Source organism: Panicum virgatum, chromosome 7N, assembly GCF_016808335.1.
Source record: "Panicum virgatum strain AP13 chromosome 7N, P.virgatum_v5, whole genome shotgun sequence".
Lineage (NCBI taxonomy): Eukaryota > Viridiplantae > Streptophyta > Magnoliopsida > Poales > Poaceae > Panicum > Panicum virgatum.
The window spans coordinates 11,322,185-11,342,960 of NC_053151.1; the positions used below are offsets into that span (position 1 = coordinate 11,322,185).

The 20,776-nt window shown below is 48.9% G+C and overlaps 2 protein-coding genes across 2 annotated transcripts; both read right to left on the reverse strand.

Moving 5' to 3' along the window:
* Nucleotides 1-1,897: 1,897 nt before the first annotated feature.
* LOC120683792 (horcolin-like) lies at nucleotides 1,898-3,526 on the reverse strand. The gene is made up of 2 exons (XM_039965876.1): nucleotides 3,086-3,526; nucleotides 1,898-2,429 (listed from the first exon to the last, which is right to left on the reverse strand). The coding sequence occupies exons 1-2, from the start codon at nucleotides 3,452-3,454 to the stop codon at nucleotides 2,181-2,183; spliced, it is 618 nt and encodes a 205-aa protein (XP_039821810.1). The 5' UTR covers nucleotides 3,455-3,526; the 3' UTR covers nucleotides 1,898-2,180.
* Nucleotides 3,527-18,976: 15,450 nt separating this feature from the next.
* LOC120680503 (BTB/POZ and MATH domain-containing protein 1-like) lies at nucleotides 18,977-20,089 on the reverse strand. The gene is made up of 2 exons (XM_039961998.1): nucleotides 19,396-20,089; nucleotides 18,977-19,289 (listed from the first exon to the last, which is right to left on the reverse strand). Exon 1 carries the CDS (start codon nucleotides 19,877-19,879, stop codon nucleotides 19,457-19,459), a length of 423 nt encoding a protein of 140 aa, XP_039817932.1. The 5' UTR covers nucleotides 19,880-20,089; the 3' UTR covers nucleotides 18,977-19,289; nucleotides 19,396-19,456.
* Between the last annotated feature and the right edge of the window lie 687 nt (nucleotides 20,090-20,776).

Below are 20,776 nucleotides of genomic sequence, written 5' to 3' on the forward strand. Positions count from 1 at the left end.
GTTTATAAACTGGATCCAAACTTTAAGATTCACAACTTGATAACACAATATTCTGATAAACCTTTGAATAAGCTTTCCAACAAGTACAGTGCTCAACTTCAGATCTGGGCACGAAAAAGATTCGGGCTGAACCTTAACTTGACCAAGAACACAGAGAGCGGACAGGGAAAGTAAATATAGATGGGGAAACAAGGGGGAAACACAAACTAAGGTGGGAAACAAGAGGAAAAGCAAGATAACACAAGGATTCATCAACCAAACTCGATCTATTGGACTAGAACTTAACCAAACTCACTGAAATTTCAGATCGGGTTATGGGTAGTGGAAATTTTTGGTATTTTCAGTTTTGGACAGTAAACAAAAGGGAAAACTAAGGGTAAAGATCTTACCGAGTAAACTGTAGCCCTGAATACCAAGATGATGTAAGAGCTTGCCCGATCTTCTCGTTGTAGGATCTGAGGATAACATGACTCGTGCAACCTGATGAACCGATGGCACCAACAGCTGCTCGAACAGCTACCTATGACAAATGATTTCACCCAACCACACGATTTGGTCGATGCCTAACCTGAACCACGCAAGGTAGAGGCGGTGCTCATGCAAATCACGAGGAAACACAAGAACAAATGATAGAGACAACTCCCAATCCCTAAGGAGGCAACTATGGCACAACCCTAAGGACAAGAGAACTTGGCTTTTCTGTTTTCTGAATTCAGTTCGTGGTTAGGGTTTCCACCAGGCTTAGAAGTGCTATTTATACTAGGAACATCCCTCCTAGTTGGGTTGGAGGCCTTCCACAAAGGCCTAGTACGAAATAACTATTTTGTGGAACAAAATACGCCTTAACCAGTTCGGACCAGGAGGGTCTGGACTCGATCAGTTCGGACCAAGAGGAACTGGACACCCAGAACAATCTCCACTAAATCAGTCATAGCGTTTGCTACAAAGCTCCAAATCATGATCTGTCTGTTGCGTTGGAAAATAGACTTCAAGATGCCTCCAATGGTACAGGATACTCAAGGTGAAACTTCTTGGATTGGTACAGAATTCATCACGAACTTGAAAGTCAGAATCTGAAACAGCAACTCGCCGTCTTCAAGTTGCCTTTCTTTGGACCCTGAGCAGCCTAGTCAAACATTGCATGTTCTTCAAACCTGAGCACAAGTAATGCACCACTATTAGGTAGTAAATAATTCTTAGTAGATACATGCTCATAACAATTAAGGAATAGATTCACCTCTTCTTGTAGTTGCTTTGCTTTTGCCCGAGTCAATGGCTGCTTGTAGGTGTTGTTGCGAGCTTGATGATCTTGTTCAACATTCATAAGCGGTCTGTCATGAAAGATGTCCTCATCACACTAGTTAAAAATAAGCGTCTCCTTTCGTTGAGAAAGAGGAGACGCGGGTTAACAAGAAGCGTCTCCTTTCGCAGAGACAACCGAGATGCGGGTTACAAGACGCGTCTCCTTTTGTTGAGACAGAGGAGACGCACGTTGACAAGAAGCGTCTCCTTTCGTTGAGAAAGAGGAGACGCGTGTTCTTGTCACGCGTTAACTTTATCTTGCTAAGGAGACGCGTTATTGAAGTGTTTAGAGATGCGGTTATGACGCGTCTCTTGTGTCCTGTTCAAAGGAGACAGGCATTTTATGCGTCTCCGATGTAGAGTCATTAGCGATGAAAAAATAGCGACACTTTTACCCGCGTCGCCAATGTGTCTTAACCCGCGTCGCCTTAGAACGATCCTGACATAGTGCTGTGTGGGCTTGCCCGAGACCAGGCTCATCAATAGTGGTGATATAGTGATAGAGGTACACACGGCGTGGCACTGTTGGGGCGACCATACGTAAACAGCAACAGGGATGCTGGGAAGAGGCGGACGCTAGATACCTGGATAAGGATTTACACATGAACCATTCCACTTTATCATGCATTGATATGTTTTATTCTGACGAAAACAATCTCTGAAAATTACATCATTGAACATTGCAAAGAAAAAAAGGGGAAAGATGTTACACGATCGATTTGACTAAAAGATCACAACATGCAAACAGGCATAGACAAGGGGAACACCCTTGTTAGCTAGCCATCTTATTGCTGGAACAGTGGAAACGGGAGGAAATCAAACACTCTGATGATTGAGAGGAACATGCAGGTAGCTGCAGGCTGGAGCAGGGTCGAATACTAGCAAATTTTTTTAGAGATGATGTAAGCACCAATCTTTGTGACGAAAGATGTGTCATAGCTTCCAAAGAAGCCCACCACGGTCTCATTCTCTGGCACAGTAAATCTGAATGGAATGCCGGTCCAGTCTCCAAAAGGACCATACTCAGCGTAGTTGGTGACGATCTTCAATTGACACAGATAGGACGTGTTTGCTTTGTGACCATGCCCAGAGATCTCCTTCACATACTCTGATGGGCCAAACATTATCTGTAAAACAACACAGAATTCTAAAATTAGATATATCATCAAGTATTTATTAGGTGGCGTATATATAGCTACTAATTCCATCCCTCCCAAGAAGCTAAGATACAATTCTAAAATAATATTAGGTCAAACTATCTTATTATATAAAAACATATACATTATATCATACTACTAAATAAGCAAGTATACGTACTCTCTCTGTTCTTTTATTTCATAGGTCGCAGTGCTTTAAGTCAAAAGTAACTATCTTTGACCATCTAATCAATTTCGAAACATCAGTATAGTTTTGCAACATATATATGAATTATATACTATAAAAGTATTTCTCATAGTAAATCTAAAAACATAAATCTTATGTTATGAATCTATATAATCAAAGATACATATGCTTGACTAAGAACAAAACTAATACGACATGTAAAAAACGTAGTGAGTACGATTTTTCATGGAATATATATTTTCATTATATATATATATACCTATATTTGGAGTCTTACTGTTTGTTAATATTTTCCAGAAAACCAGTCAAGTTTAAGTTAGTTTGACTTCAACCAAACATAGAATTGCATCGTCTTTTCTATGATGAAGGCAGGCATAAGCCAACATGATTTGCAAAACAACCGCACGCACATGCATGGTAAAGTATGAAATCTACTCACTTGGTGAATGAACAAGTTACGATTTTGACCCCAAGGACCAGCGGTGCGGATTTGCCCGTCTTCATCAATGTAGGAAAATTGAAACCCTTCAACTACGCCATGATGGTAGATTGTTAAACTTTCTAGACGTTGTGATTTGCCTTCCATTTCCCTATGGGTGCCTCCATTTCCACCCCATGGTCCTCGCTTTATACGTATAGGGATCCTTGGCGGTCCAGGGACCCTGAAATTGGCGGAGGCGACGCCTATGTAGTGGTTTCTGCTCACCATGGGGACATCGGAGAGGACGCCGATGGTCTCCATGGTTGGGTCGGACTCGGAGACGTCGCCACAGGTCTCCATGGTGGGATCATCGGTGGGTGTGGCCATTGCTAGCTAGCTAGCTAGCTAGTGCCGCTACTTGACTCAACTTGTTGTGTTTCGATGAAAGGTGATAAAACACAGGTGCGTACGTAGTCCTATTTATAGCCCCGGGCAGAACTACAAGCGTGCGGCACGGAGGGAGGCGTGCTGCAGGCTGGGCCCCTTGGGGCGACGGTGGGGTGCGTCAGCAAGGAGATGGCATGCGGCACGCCGGAGCGCCATGTGTGGTGGGACCTCTACAGCCCCACGTACGGAGGACGCCCTCATCGCAAACTGGTCCTGGACATGCGACTGACGGGACAAATATGTGGGGTAAAGTGATAATATGCAAACACGGCCTTGAACACGACACACGTGCCGTATTAGCTGGTTAGCTAGCTGAAAAGCATAATTTGTCATGAAGCATACGATATGGTCGCCCCTAAAGCTCTCTTGTTAAGTGGTGGTGGTGCACCGTGCTACACAGAAATAGACCAACCGTGCATCATTACAAGTTTAGAGATGTGTGATCCATCATTAGGCTGGTTTTAATGAAAGTTTCATGTCCCTATTTTGAAGACGGTTAGAAACAATGTAAACAAGTTCATCACAACAATACTATTTTCTCATCCCATGAAGACGGTTGGAACATGTTACTATCATGTAATTTACCAGTAGTCATTAAGTCCCGGCAGTGCTGTTTTTAAGATTCCCATGTGTCGCGGGGTCGAAACTGCGACAAGCATTGTGTTCGAGTTGCTGTCAGAGTACATGTCTCCGGTGGCATGGGTGGACTTAGGAAAGCAAGAATCACACAGAGAGGACGTAATGGTTTATCCTAGTTCCATGCCCTACGTCCGGCACAATGTTTTATGCATTACACAGTGCTGATGATCCTTAGACTTAAGAGCACCCAAAATGGGAGGTTACAACAGAGGGTAGGAAGAAATTTCATAGGGGTTAGCTTGGTGCTAATCCTAGGTTACCTCGCTGCCGGTATATAGAAAGACATAGACATAGATATATAGATATGTCTACCGATCCCGCATAATTAATCAACTTATCAACGTATATGTAGTCGTTATTTTATAGTGCCTGCGGAAAACATAGCTTATTCATTCGACTGAGATTCTTCAATATTATGAAATATGAATGGATCTAAACAACTTCACACCGCAAGGCTCAATTACATCCACTAGTTATGTGAAGACAAAGAGGGTCGTGTATCACGCGCAGCAACCTGGTCCATATATATTTATAACACCCACAAAGATACCGACAAGGTGGTGTGCATGATACACGACCCCTTTAGTGCGTAGACCCCCACATAGGCAGCCCGTGTGTCGCCAAACGGAAAAAAAAACACAAATAAAGTTGTGTCAGAACCTCCCAAGCTTAAATGGGGAGCACTTCCAATATCCGATGCAACATCTGATGTGACACCAATAAACTTTTCACCCAGGAACTAAACATGGCGTGCATATGTGAACTATAAACAATATTGAAGTAGCTATAGTACCATCACTTTCATGACAATTCATCCACTATACGTGCCTTATAGCATTTTTTGGAGACCACAGGAGGATGGCAACGTCATCTTCACGACCATTCACCTGCTATTATGCCCTAATGCTACCGGTAGTTCCTAATAAGAATGGCATTTAGTACGGGTTGTTGTGTAACATCAATCCAAGTTTAAGATACATCTAAGGAGCTTTGTGTTTGTCCTTGTAATTAGGAAAAACTATATATGCATTAGTCGATGCAGAAGTAGTGATATTTGTCGTACAGACATCCATGGGTCCACCATGGAGGCTTCCCGTACCCGGACAGGGGACTACATACCACAACTTCTCTGGCATGTACACCACGGTGCAAGACGGCGTACTCTACATGGCAACACAGGATCGGTACTAGAATAGGAAAGCTTGCGCCGTACTCAGCCATGGACTACTCCTAGTCGTACTCGACTAGTACTCCTGTACTCTAACCGACTTGTAACCCAGCCCCCCGTGCAATATAAGGCAGGGCAGGGACTCCCTCCAGACAATCATACAATCAATCAAGCTAAACGCGACATACAGGACGTAGGGTATTACGCACATTGCGGCCCAAACCTGTTCCAATTGTGTGTTTCGTGTCACACCTTCGAGTTCCTGGTCTCGGCGAGCCCCACCATCCTCTACCTCGGGAACCCCCCGTGGTAGGTTGCCGGATTTAAACACCGACAGCTGGTGCGCCATGTAGGGGCCCTCGTCGAAGATCCGCTGGCGAACTCGATGGCTCCATCTGCTCACAACTCCGACTTCGCCTTCACGCAAGGCGACACCTTCATCTTCGGCTCCTGGGTCTGCGTCGCCGACGGCGCTGGATCTTTCCAGCGCTACCTTGCGCCGGCCCCGGAGGAGAAGCCTGCATCCACAACGCTTCCTCAAGCTTCAGTGGACGAACTCGTCGAGAATCTCGGTGAAATTTCGCTTTCTGATCCAATCAGAGGGCACGAGCTCGAATCCGAGTGCTACTCGGGTTCCACCACCACCACCTGGATCGAGCCGCGCGAGCTGGCTCTTGAGCCATCGTGCGACTCGGACTTCCCCCCGCGGCGACTCCTCTTCGGACTCCGCAACCCCGGCGCTGTCTATCAGGCGGCGCTTTCCAAGATCCAACATCAAGGAGAACTACCCGAGCTCGAGTACTACTCGGACTCGGATGAGGAGAAGCCGCTAATCGGACCTGCCCTGGGTCTGGTAATCACGTCAACTCTAGAAGGCAGATTCGTCTACGGGCCGGATCAGAAGCCCTTCGACCTCGCTACTGATGATGACTCCTGCCTGATCGCCTGCCTTGAGCAACTCCCGTACCAGGAGGGTACGCCGCTTCCAACCATCTCAGAGGAAGGCGACACAGAGATCATCACCTCAAGCTCGGGAAGCTCCTCCCCCAGTCGACAACTCTACGCGGTGCTCACCGAGCAAGAGGCAGGGCAACCCTCTCGAGACCCACGTACTCCAGAGCATTTCCCGAATGACGTCTCCGCCGACGAGCTCACAGCTGACGTGGTTCCTCCGAAGACTGAGGCGCAGAAGGCCGCACGCCGACTCCGAAACACCAAGCATGCTGAACGCCGTCAGCACCTCACAGTCAACCTCCCAATTCGCAACCTCAACGACACTCTGGCTGTCGTCGCCCAACACCCGCACGACACACCAGAGGCCTACATCGCCTCCCTCAATGTCATAGGCCGAGCAATGCCCGCTGGAGTTGCCTCTTAAGAAATCGCCGAACTCGCCGAGAGGGCCTACATAACGCTACATAGGGAAAGGCCCATGCACACTGTCAGCCAACATGGCGAGAGCAGCAGCAGGCACGGCGGCTGCAGCAGTCAACACCTAGAAGGGAGCCGAACCAGAGGAGCGCCAGTGAGTAGTCGCAACTGCGATCGCAGCAGAGGTGGAGGAAATCCCGGCGGCCATGGCCACGAGACCAGTCGCGACGTCCGCGATGATCAACTCCAAGCGCGGATATGACGCCCGCTCCACAATCGAAGCTAACAGACGCGCCCGAGAAGATGAAGCCGATGATTCCTACCCAACCTTCTCGAGGCGCCTTCGCAGGTTCTTACTACCTGAGAAGTTTAAGCTGGTCGGCATCTCCAAGTACGACGGCAAGCAAGATCCCAAGCAGTGGCTGCGCATCTACTCCCTTGCCGTGGAGACTGCCGGAGGCGACGACGACACCAATGTACTCTGCTTCCCCATGTGCATGGAGCAGACACCTCTCACATGGCTCGATACCCTTGAGTGACGCTCCATCGACAAGTGGGAAGACCTAAAAAAGGCCTTCACCAGCAACTTCGCTGGGGCATAGGGCCGCGCCGACACCAAGATGGACCTAGCGCAAGTCAAACAGAAGAACGGCGAGACTCTTCGCGCCTATATGCGTCGTTTCTTCGACAAGCGAGCCACCGTCGTATATGTCACTAACAAAGAAGTCATCGACTGCTTCCAAGAAGGCATCCTCGATCGCCAGACCTACAGGGCTTTCGGCGGCCGGTGTCTGCGATCAATCCCTTCCCTCAAGACTATGGTAAGAGTGGGCTGACGAGGAAGACAAAGAGCTCAACAAGTACGAGCCTCACCGCTCCCAATAGCAAAATGACAGCGGCGGCAAGGGGAAGAACTCAAACAACCGCTCGAGTCACAACAACTACTTGGGTACCCCGAACCGCAAGCGCAAGCCAGATAACACTGTCGCGGCAATGGATCGACCTGCTAAGGGTACTCAAAAGCGAGACCCCGACATGCCTACTTTCAAGCAACTGCTCCAGAAGCAGTGCCCGTACCATCCAACCAGCAAGCACTCTACCGACGAGTGTTTCCAGCTACGCAATGCCCTGAAAAACATACCGAAACCTCCTCACCCAAAGGATCGTAAGGGCAAAGAGAAAGACGAAGACGGCAACGGCGGCAATGACGGCTATCAGGACCATAGTCGCACTATCAACGTCATATTCGGTGGCTTACCCACCAAGCGCTCCCAGAAGCTCCTGTTATGGGAGATTATGTCTATTGAGCCGGCTACTCCAACTTTCCTCAAGTGGTCAGAGACCCCCATCACTTTCTCCAGGGCGGATCAATGGACAAGCTTCTCAGAGCCGGGATGGTACCTGCTAGTCCTAGACCCTGTAGTCGCTGGCTCGCGGCTCACCAAAGTACTCATCGACGGCAGCAGCGGACTCAACGTATTGTTCGCCAAGACTCTCAAGAAGATGGGCCTCGACGTCACCGACATGCTCACCAAGACCAACTCGCCATTCTATGGCATCGTCCTAGGCAACGCGGCTATACCCCTTGGACAGGTACTTTTGCCAGTTACCTTCGGGACTAGGGAACACTACCGCACCGAGTACATCAAGTTCGAGGTCGCCGACTTCGAGACTTCCTACCATGCCATCCTAGGTCGGCCAGCTCTGGCCAAATTCATGGCTACCCCGCACTACGTGCACCTTGTACTCAAGATGTCGGGACCCAAAGGAGTACTCGCGATGCAAGGAGAACTAAAGTGATCCTACGATTGCGACACAGAAGCCGTGGAGCTCGCCTCGACTGCTCAGGTCCCTAACTCTATGATGCAGGTCTATGCTGCGTCGAAGAAGCTAGCCCCAAGCAAACTCTAGATCCCTGAGAAGAGCGACGAGGCCAACAAGGTCAAGCCAACCGACGAAGTCACTCTCAAGGCCATTGATCTTGGAACCGGTGATAGCAGCAAGACGACGATGATCGGGACAGGACTCGACCCCAAATAGGAAGACGCGCTCGTCAACTTCCTTTGGGCAAACCGAGACATTTTCACGTGGAAACCATCGGATTTGCCAGGGGTGCCCAAGAGGTTTATCGAGCACTCACTCAATGTCGATCCCAAAGCTACATCGAAGAAGCAACCCCTATGCCATTTCGCCCAGGACCGTAGGGATGCCATCAAGAAGGAACTCGCCAAACTACTCGTGGCGGGCTTCATCAAAGAAGTTTTCCATCCTGTATGGCTCGCCAACCCTGTCCTGGTCAAGAAGAAGAACAACAACAACTGGAGGATGTGTGTCGACTACACAGACCTCAACAAGCACTGCCCCAAGGATCCCTTCGGATTGCCGCTGATTGATCAAGTCATCGACTCTGATCCACGACCGGCTATGCACTACTCTGCTTCCTTGATTGCTACTCGGGGTACCACCAGATAGCCATCAAAGAAGAAGACCAAGCGAAGACCTCATTCATCACCCCGCTCGGCGCCTACTGCTACACGACGATGTTGTTCGAGTTGAAGAACGCTGGTGCTACCTACCAATGAGCTATCCAGGCTTGCTTCAAGGATCACCTCAACAAAAACGTCGAAGCTTACGTGGATGATGTGGTCGTCAAGACCAGAAATCCCGACACCCTCATCGCCAATCATGAAGAGACTTTCGCAAGCTTGCGGGGGTACCAATGGAAGTTTAATCCCACCAAGTGCGTCTTTGGTGTACCGTCGGGAAAACTACTCAGGTTCATCATTAGCCACCGCGGCATCGAAGCAACATCAAGGAACACTCCTTCAACGTCGGCGACCTAGTTCTCCGCCGTATCCAGAACACGGTAGGGCTCCACAAGCTCAACTCACCATGGGAAGGACCATACACAGTCACCAAAGTCACTGGTCCTGGCTCGTATCGGCTCCAAACTCTTGACAGTGACGCCATCGACAACTCATGGATCATCGAGAAGCTTTGTCGATTCTACCCGTAGCCCTCGGCTACGGATACTCTGGACCCAGCTGTAAGCGGCCCTCGGCCCAAGCTAACCTCGGTCCCTGACCATGCTGTAAGCGGCCTTCGGCCCTAGCTGTACTTGGTCTTTGACCAATGATGAAATCGGCCTCCCGGTCTTAGCTGTTTCTGGTCTCTATGATGTAATCGGCCTCTTGGCCTTAGCTCTACTCGGCCCTCGGCCTTAGTTGTAATCTTGCAACTTATATTTCGCAGTGATAAAATGTTCTAGCAAACATAGTATGTCTCTTGCTTTCCAACAAGCACTCGGCTCTGCGCCTCGCCTACTAACAGGCCAATTTGAGTTCCTGTAACTCACGAGTAGTCCCTGTACTACTCGATTACTATGGAGTCTCCAGTTACTCCGCTCCTGCTACTAACAGTAATCATATATGCGAGTATTACTACTCGGCTACTCTTTCTTGCAGCCTACTTTATGGATCTCGTACTTAATCCACAACTGAGTACGCGGCTTCTCCAACATACAAGACATGGAACATACAGATAAATGATTACTACTATTTCAATTACGTTGTTTCATAAAAACAACTCTAGTATATACAAATATTATTTTCTTGGAGTTCTTTCTACCTACAGGTACATCTATTGCAGATTAATGTGTTGTGCCACCCTCTCTGCAATAGGGGCCATCTCTTGTATCAGCTCCTAGAACTTCTCGTCGGAGCAGTCAGCTGCCACACCTTGTCCCACGGCCTCCATCTGGGCCTTGGGGAAGAAAGATTTCAACATGCCTAGGACCTGCTACGGGACTGACCTCGCCAACCTCTGCTCATATGCAAGAAATCTTCCAGTTGTATCACGCAGACGATCCTCCAAGGGTCGCGGTTCTACTCCATGCTGGCGAGGCTCGAACAGATCTGCCACGGGTTCCGCCACGGCTCTCAGCTCCTTGAGGGACTTTTTCAGACCTTCGTTCTCATCATTGACCCTCCTCAGCGACTACATGCACATGATAAGATTAGTATCGCCATCAATGCAGAGCTGCATCTGTCTTTCAAGTTCATATTTCAGCACAATGAGTTCCTAGGCAACCTCTTCATGCATGTTCTTCTCCCGGTAGAAGGCGCACTTCCAGTCGGTGAGATCCTTGCCCAGGCGCTCGATGGTTTTCTCCAGATCTACAACACCATTGGGAACACATACATCAGCCTGAGGGTCAGGAAATAAGTACCCGAGACATCTGCAAACAACAAGATCCTACCTTTCTTCTTACGCCGGAGTACTTTATTCTTTCCGACGACTTCGTCCTTTTGGCTGGTGATCGACTGGATTTCATTCCGGCACTCGGCGATTGTCCCATCCAGTTTCGACTATAGCCTTGCGGACAACATCCTCTAGTTCTGAAGATCTGTTTCAAGGCATTCCACATGGGCCACGACATCACCATATCCTTGCAAAAGCTCGGACTTCCACCGGGATCGTTTGATGATATCGTGCACCAAGATTTCAAAATCTACATTGGGCAATACTTCATACTTACAACTACTCATCACCAATGAGTACTCGGCTTACCTCAAGACAGACACCAGTACGGTGGTGCGACTCCAGCTGCAGCGCTACAAACTCTAGATCCGACAAGTCGTCCTCCAGTAATGACATGTTCTCATCTCTAGATGCCTTGCTAGACTTTGCTGCTTTGGACATTGCGGCACTTTCGAGCGGCGTCGGGTCTTCAATGTCTACCTCTCAAACGACGACCTACCTTTCCGGACTGACTTCAAGAACTACTCGAGCGTTCTCCTGACGCTCGGGGGCTGGCTCCTGAACATCTTCTGGTGGCGGCAGATCCGCGTCTGGATCCGGCAGCACAGCCTCTTCCAGTTCTGCTTCAATTTCTGCCAAAAGGTTAATCACCGGCTCGGGGGCTGATACAAACGAAGCAATCAACGACTCGACTACTTTGCTCCACAGCAGACACAAACCTGCTGCGGCACTAGCCTCGGTTGCCGATACATCTTTAGCTCGTTGGTCCTGCGGAGGTGGTGCGGTCATCTCGGTCTCTGCTGAGCGGCTCCTGCCATCAGCCGCCATGCTTGTACCAGCCTCCTCCCAGGTCAAGTCCGTCGATTTCCTGCGAACATCAAGACTTTGAGTCCAACTTTTCAAGACATGGACCAACACAGTACTCGGGTGCCTAGAGTAGTTACAACGACGATCTCACCAACTGAACCTTGGGAGCCCTCAGGAGCTAAAACAATACCCTGGCGAGCGCCGGGGTATCTCCGATGTCACCCAAGTCCTCGGGCGGGTCGCGGTCACCGACGGCTCTGCCTACTTTTGAGCTAGCGGTGACTCGACTTCATCAACTCAACATCCCTACTAGTTTCCTCCATGACAGGTGGGGTTATGCTATCCTCCACCTCCACAATTTCCTTGGCCTCCGGCGACGTATGCTGAGTGGCGGACGACGCCTCCTCAGTACTCATTGCACCCTGCAAATGGCACCTCCAGTCAGTACTCGGGTACTCCGTGTAGTATCCTGAGCACGGGTCAGAAGACTTACCTCAGATGGCACGGTCTGGGGGATCAAGACCTTCCCCACCATGCGTTTGGCCACCGTTGTTCTCGGTTTCTTGGGCGGCGGTGGGAGTGCATCTTCAAACGAGTCTGCTAGGCTCTTCGAAGCACCAGTAGAAGATCCCGCCTTGTCAGAGGCACGGGACTTCAAGACATACCTCTCGGACAATGGACGGTCATCTTCACTTGATGACAAGTTCACATCCGTGTCCACCGTATCCTCCTCCTCTGACTCCGACACTTTACCAGTATATTTCCACCTTGGGTCTACGCGGATCTGGTCTGACCCAGGTGGTGGAGGCATTGAGAAGTACAGGTTGACATCCTCCTACATAACACAGTCTATGTCAGGATACCACTATCTTCATAATGAGTACACGGGGGCTATGGTCACGATTAGTTACCTGCTTCGGGGGGTTGTCAGCACTGAACTCTCTCACTGCAACTGCTGGAATCCCGGTCAATCCCTGGAATATCTTCTGCAAGCGCAGAACAATTTTGTCGTTACTGAGCTCCTCTTGGGACAACCTCAACTCATCCTCGGCACCGATGTATTCATACCTAAGGTGCTCCCACTTCATCAATGGCTGCACGCGCCACTTCATAAAGCTGAAGGCCACCATCTCCGCTGTCAGACCTTTCTTCTTCAGATCAGCTACCGGTTCAGCAACTCGGGTACCTGGTGACACTCAGCGAAGGTGGGCTCCTCGTTCCACAAGGCATGGTCCACTGGCGCATACGTACTAGGCTTTGGCAATTGAGGGGGATGATTGTGGATATAGAACCACTTATAATTCAAGTCCTGGTTGTTCTCAGTCAACTGAAAATCAAAGTACAGCTCGGACACCTTCAAGTCAGGATGTGGCTTCACCCAGAACAACTTCCGAAACAATGCCCAGTGTGGGCGGATTCCTAGAAAAGCTTCACAGAAATGCACGAACAATGAGGTGTGGAAGATTCCATTGGGATTCAAGTGGACGTGCTCGATCTTGTAGTAGTCCAGCAATCCACGGAAGAAATTAGACGCCGGCAGTGCCAATCCACACTCGGCGAAGCGCGCGAACATCGAGATCTTGTCGGGGTTTTTCTCGAAAGGCCACACATCTCCATGCGCGGAACTCCACCCGGAGAGAGATTTCTCTTGCAATAGACCAGCCTCGACCAGCGCCTGGACGCCTTCTTCCTTTAGATTCGACTTCTTCCAGCTGCAGGCCTGGTTCGGCGGCGCAGTCTGGCTTTTTTTTCCCCATCTTCGGTGCCGGCAGTTGGGGAGATTTGTCCTTCTTCCCGCTGTCGGATCTCCTCTTCTTCCCCTGCGCTCTGGAAGAACCGCCCTTCATCCTCTTAGTCACGAGCGTCTTCACTCGCATTCACTCGGGGGCTGCTGGAGTGGTGGACGGCGAAGGCGACGGCGGCGGCGGTAGGGTGCTACATCTATCTGGTGACTCACAATCTCATGCAATGGGGGCAACTGAAAAACCCTAAGGGGTGCCCCTGGTATTTATAACTGCGCGGTCTCTACACTGTTGCGGTGGACTCTTCAACTTCAACTACTCAGTGCCCTTTCCAGAGGGGTTTAAACTTCAAGATTCAGACTTGGTTTTGCGACGGCTACAGTTTGCAAACTTTGGCCACCTCTATAGTCAGTTGACCCTTCAATTCGAGGAAGTACTCGACTCAAGGCTCGGGCGCTCCGTGCCATGTGTCCTTCAGTTTTTCTCCAGATTTTTCGGGATAAGATTGGCAGAGATTACAGATTGACCCTCAACCTGATTCTACGATTCAACTTAAGGCTTGGGGGCTACTTCATATGAAGTGCGATTTTGATTCACACTATCATATATTTCAAGACAAGACGAGTACTTTTGAAGAAATTCAGAGCAGAACTCGGAGACGCTTGGGAACTACTCGGGAAAGCTTCAAGACTACTCGATGATGAGCTGGGAGCACATTCCAGCCTCATGGCGGTTCATGTACTATTGGAGACTTTTGCTTGGAGTACTCTGGGACGCCTGGGGACTACTCGTAGAAGCCTTCAAGACCACTCAAACCTGCTGCACTCGCCTACAAAGTACTCGGGGGCTTGTCGTACAGACATCCATGGGCCCACCATGGAGGCTTCCAGTACCCGGACAGGGGACTACATACCACGACTACTCTGACATGTAGACCACGGTGCAAGATGGCATACTCTACATGGCGACACAGGATCAGTACTAGAATAGGAAAGCTTGCGCCGTACTCGGCCATGGACTACTCCTAGTCGTACTCGACTAGTACTCCTGTACTCTAACCGACTTGTAACCCTACCCCCGTGCAATATAAGGCGGGGCAGGGACCCCCTCCAGACAAACATACAATCAAACAAGCTACACACCACATACACTACGTAGGGTATTATGCACATTGCGGCCCGAACCTGTCTAAATTGTGTGTTTCATGTCTCACCGTCGAGTTCCTGGTCTCGGCGAGCCCCACCATCATCTACCTCGGGCACCCCCCTCTGTAGGTTGCCGGGTCTAAACACCGACAATATTAATATATTCTCTTCTAAAAAAATGAACTTTAGCACGCCAGCTGGTGGTAAATTTATAATATTACCAATAAATTATTTGTGGTAACAAATTTCAAACAGTTCATCGGTCGGCATATCTGATAGTATCAACTCGACGATAGTCTTCGGTACATATATCTAGATATATTGTCGGGGATCAATCTTTTGTAAAACTAATACTTAGGTCGGTACTCGACATCGGTTTGTATATATAGCCCAATTTTGTTTTCGGAGGCTTGTCCCAGACAGGGCCACACGAGCTCGATTGTCGCATGGCTGGACCTGTAGGTCATGAAACGGTACCAGGCAAATAGTCAATTTACATGTATATATACATGGTCATCAATTGGACTGGGATATTACAACATTTTGAAATACGAATTCATAAAAAAAATGACACCCAAGATTCAAAGTGAGGATCGTGAATCACACACGGTCTCGCTGATGTTTCATGACATGCAGACGACAAAAGGGGTCGGTCGTGTATCACACACCATGATCTGAAAAGGTAACGAAAGTTGTGTCTACACACACATGCCAAATGTCAGTTGGCTGGCAGTGTTTGTTTGTTTGTGAGTGGCTGAGACAAATTGAAGGGCGTTGGGAGCAGATAAGATCGGAGCCTCCGTGTGCTAGCTTGCGCATGGTCTCGTCCACATATATATAGTTTGATTGATTTATTTTAGTTATTTAACCCAATTTATATAAAGAGAAGTTGAATTTTCGACACCAAAACAATATATTACAAAAAAAATGTTCCGTGGTTGGTGTATCTGATAATACCAATTGTTGAAGCTATCGTAAATCTATATGTAATAATAAAATGACCAATTTTTTTCACAAGGCGTGGTGTACTGGCGCATACGTACTGGGCTTTGGCAAATGAGAGGGAAGATTGTGGATATAGAACCACTTATACTTCCAGTCCTGGTTGTGCTCAGTCAACTAATAATCAAAGTACAGCTCGGACATCTTCTCGCGCATCTGGATCCCAGCTCCACCTACTAGCTGCAGATTTTTCAAGTCAGGATGTGGCTTCACCCGGAACAACTTCCGGAACAATGCCTAGTGTGGGCGGATTCCTAGAAAAAGCTTCACAGAAATGCACGAACAATGAGGTGTGGAAGATTCCGTTGGGATTCAAGTGGACGTGCTCGATCTTGTAGTAGTCTAGCAATCCACGGAAGAAATCAGACGCCGGTAGTGCCAATCCATGCTCGGCGAAGCGCGCGAACATCCGGATCTCGTCGGGGTTTTTCTCGAAAGCCACGCATCTCCATGCGCGGAACTCCACCCGGCGAGAGATTTCTCTTGCAACAGACCAGCCTCGACCAGCACCTGGATGCCTTCTTCCTTCAGATTCGACTTCTTCTAGGCACAGGCCTGGTTCGGCGGCGCGGTCTGCCTCGTTTTCCCCATCTTCGGTGCCGGCAGTTGGGGGGATTTGTCCTTCTTCCCCTGCCGGATCTCCTCTTCTTCCCCTGCGCGCTGGAAGATCTGCCCTTCATCCTCTTAGTCACGAGCGTCTTCACTCGCATTCACTCGGGGGCTGCCGGAGTGGTGGACGGCAGAGGTGGCGTAGATCGCTCACTGGAGGCGGCGGCAGCAGCGGTGGGGCGCTAGATCTATCTGGTGACTCACAATCTCAAGCGATGGGGGCAACTGAAAAACCCTAAGGGGTGCCCCTAGTATTTATAACTGCGCGGTCTCTACACTGTTGCGGTAGACTCTTCAACTTCAACTACTCAGTGCCCTTTCCATAGGGGTTTAAACTTCAAGGGTCAGACTTGGTTTTACGACGACTACAGTTAGTAAACTTCGGCCACCTCTACAGTCAGTTGACCCTTCAATTCGAGGAAGTACTCGACTCAAGGCTCGTGGGCTCCGTGCCACGTGTCCTTCAGTTTTTCTCCGGATTTTTCGGGATAAGATTGGCAGAGATTACATATTGACCCTCAACCTGATTCTACGATTCAACTTAAGGCTCGAGGGCTACTTCATATGAAGTGCGATTTTGAATTGCACTATCATATATTTCAAGACAAGACGAGTACTTTTGAAGACTTTCAGAGCAGAACTCAGGGACGCTTGGGAACTACTCGGGGAAGCTTCAAGACTACTCGATGATGAGCTGGGAGCACATTCCAGCATCGTGGCGGTTCAAATATTATTGGAGACTTTTGCTTGGAGTACTCGGGGATGCCTAGGGACTACTCGTAGAAGCCTTCAAGACCACTCAAACCTGCTGCACTCGCCTACAAAGTACTCGGGGGCTTGTCGTACAGACATCCATGGGCCCACCATGGAGGCTTCCCGTACCCGGACAGGGGACTACATACCACAACTACTTTGACATGTAGACCACGGTGCAAGACGGCGTACTCTACATGGCGACACAGGATCAGTACTAGAATAGGAAAGCTTGCACCGTACTCGGCCATGGACTACTCATAGTCGTACTCGACTAGTACTCCTGTACTCTAACCGACTTGTAACCCTACCCCCCGTGCAATATAAGGCGGGGCAGGAACCCCCTCCAGACAATCATACAATCAATCAAGCTACACGCGACATACAGTACGTAGGGTATTACGCACATTGCGGCCCGAACATGTCCAAATTGTGTGTTTCGTGTCTCACCTTCGAGTTCCTGGTCTCGGCAATCCCCACCATCATCTACCTCGGGCACCCCCCTCGGTAGGTTGCCGGGTCTAAACACCGACAATATTAATATATTCTCTTCTAAAAAAATGAACTTTAGCGCGCCAGCTAGTGGTAAACATATAATATTACCTATAAATTAGTTGTGGCAACAAATTTCAAATAGTTCATAGGTCGGCATATCTGATAGTATCAACTCGGCGATAGTCTTCGGTACATATATCTAGATATATTGTCGGGTATCGATCTTGTGTAAAACTAGTACTTAGGTCGGTACTCAGTCAACATCGGTCTGTATATATAGCCCAATTTTGTTTTCGGAGGCTTGTCCCAGAAAGGGCCACACGAGCTCGATTGTCACATGGCTGGACCTGTAGGTCATGAAACGGTATCATGCAAATAGTCAATTTACATGTATATATATGCGGTCATCAATTGGACTGGGATATTACAACATTTTGAAATACAAATTCATAAAAAAAATCACACCCAAGATTCAAAGTGTGGATCGTGAATCACACACAGTCTCGCTGATGTTTCATGACATGCAGAAGACAAAAGGGGTCGATCGTGTATCACACACCATGATCTGGAAAGGTAACGAAAGTTGTGTCTACACACACATGCCAAATGTCAGTTGGCTGGCAGTGTTTGTTTGTTTGTGAGTGGCTGAGACGAATTGAAGGGCATGGTAGCTTGTGCATGGTCTCGTCCACATATATAGTACAAACAAATGGATGATGCATGTGTGGAGAACTAAACTACCCCTGAAGATACGTATCTTTCTTTGGCAAGTTGTCAATGACAAAATACAGTCTGCTGAACAGTTGAGGAAAAGAAATTGGCCGGGGGCGATAGAGTGCAAGTTATGCGGGCAACCGGAAACTACTGATCACATTCTTTTTTGCTGCGCAGTGGCGCAATTCTGCTGGTGTGTGTAGAGACATTTTTGAATGGCATGCTATTCCATTATGCGTGAATGATCTGATTAATCTGATTGGAGAGGGGGCAAATAGACAGATCCAATGCTTTATTTTCCTTTTTGGCTGCGTAGCCTGGAGTTTATGGCTTACTCGTAATGATCTTGTTTTTAATAACATAAGTTATTGCTTCTCCTGACATTGGTCTCTATCGCACAATTTCATATATGCAGAAATGGGAGATTCTGTGTCTTTCTCTGTGTCTGTAAACTGGGTGCTGAACCTTATTTTGTTTTCTGGAAGTTAAACTCTTAGTGCTTAGGCAATGTTGTCTTTAGAGAGGGAAGGAGAGAGGTTTGGCTATCTGTGATAGCTCTTCTGTGCCTAACATTGTAAAAACTGGTAACCCCAGTGTTACTCTGCTTAATATCAAAGCTGGGTCGAAAGACCTTTTATCGAAAAAAAACTGAAAAGGCAATAAATTTTTCGTGACATTTCAAACTCTCCAGATTATGATGATTGTTTTAATAAGCAAGATTCCAATGCACAACTCAACCTGTTCTCTCGCAAGCACAAGTTCATAATTCTGTTCAGTGTCTTGTGTAAAGCCTTGTTCAAAAATCACCTGACTTGCAAGGATCAGTCAGGTATCCATGGTTCTGTTCTCTACCAAATCAATAAAGATACAACCCAGGCAGTAATACAAGAATTTGTAACAGAACCTGCTGATTGGGTTTCAGGTCTGAGAACTAAAATTGTTACACTGAAAATCAAAAGAGGGGGCATCAAGATACACTCCTTCACTACAAAAATGTGCCATGACAGATCTTGCTTCAACATTTAAGAGTAAACTCTTGACATGTTCAATACAGTATGGGCACATCTTCTCTGTAGAAAAATAGTAAAGAAAGAAGTTAGCACAAATGAGGATTAGAGAGCCACATATTTTTTTTATTAAAAAAATACAAAATGTAAAGTAAAATGTTGAATTTACCTTTATTGAGAATGATTTGAATCAACGGGCTTTGCTTAGGTACTCCCACTAATTCATGTGTTTAATTTGATGTCGGACCCCGCAGCCATCCGCCCCCGCCAACCACTCTGCCGACCCGTTGGAGCTGCCGCTTGGCGAGCATGTCGTTGAGGACCTTGATGCACGCCTCCATGAGCCTATGGCAGCCATGCTTGTCAGCCAGCTCCAGCATTGTCACAGCCGTGCGCGTGTCGACGTGGACGCAAAGGATATCCTCGCAGATCAACTTGAGCCTCTCCACGCCGTACCGATCCGCCGCCCCGAGCAGACCCTGAGCGACGGCGACCTTGTCCCCGCCGTCGTCACCCTCCTTCAGCTCAGGGAGTGTGTCGGTGTAGATGAAGTGGAGCAAAGACCTGAACACCATCGGCTCCATGTCGTCGATGCGCACACACGTGCCGGTGGCGGCAGCGTTCTCAATCCAAGGGCCGAAGAGCTCGGCCATGAAGACTGGGGAGCGGGCGGCGAGAACGCACCTGTGCGCGGTGAACGTCTCGCCGCCGACGTGGAACGTGACGTCCACCACCCACCTGGCTCCCCAGGAGGCCGCCAAGGTGCCGGTGCAGGTCCGGCGGTGCGACCGCGACGGCGGCGACCTCCTCGACGAGGGTGAGGTCGCACCTGACCTGGAAGCTGTCCCCGAGGAGAGGCGAGGCGTTCAGCTCTGTCATGCTGACGGAATCGCAATCGCATTCGCTGGAGAAGGTATGGAAGCTCTGACGTGACGTAATTATCTCTCCATCACGGTTGAGCAGGGTCAACTCGTACCGCGCCGGCCATCACTTTGTCGTCATCACCGGGGTCATCGAGATAAAGGTAGGCGCTCACCCAGTAGTCGTCGTCCTCGTCGTCTTCGTCGTACCCAGGATGGTGCTTGATGTACCAGTTGTGCCCTCCGGCGCGGAACCTCTCGGATTTGATGCTCCCGCTGCCGGCGTCGACGAGCGTCTCCTTGATCTTGGAGTAGCCGTCGACCGTCATCAGCACGCGCGTCCCGGCCAGTGTCTCCGTGACGACGGTCGTCACGCTGCTGCCGGCGGCGGCGGCGGCGGATGCTGGGGAGGAGGCGGCCATTCGTGCAGATTGAAAGACGGATGTTATGAAGCGGCTTAATCATAAGGCAGCCAAGACACAATATTATATAGTGCCGGTACATGAGGGGGTACAAATGTACAATACCGAGGCACACGGTCAGGACTCTAATAAGTCTTACACACGTGCGCTAGTAGAAACCAAACCTATTACATATCTGTTGACTGGTGCCCTAGCAAACGCTGCTGGCCGGCTTCTTATGCCTTTAATTGGATATTTGTCATTACAAATATACCATTACAATTCGTAA

Excerpts from the sequence above, each read along its gene's own strand:
- LOC120683792 (XM_039965876.1), bottom strand. The coding sequence starts at position 3,454 with ATGGCCACACCCACCGATGATCCCACCATGGAGACCTGTGGCGACGTC. Across the intron at positions 2,430-3,085 it reads GTAACTTGTTCATTCACCAA|ATAATGTTTGGCCCATCAGA; the intron begins GTGAGTAGATTT and ends GTTGTTTTACAG.
- LOC120680503 (XM_039961998.1), bottom strand. The coding sequence starts at position 19,879 with ATGGCCGAGCTCTTCGGCCCTTGGATTGAGAACGCTGCCGCCACCGGC.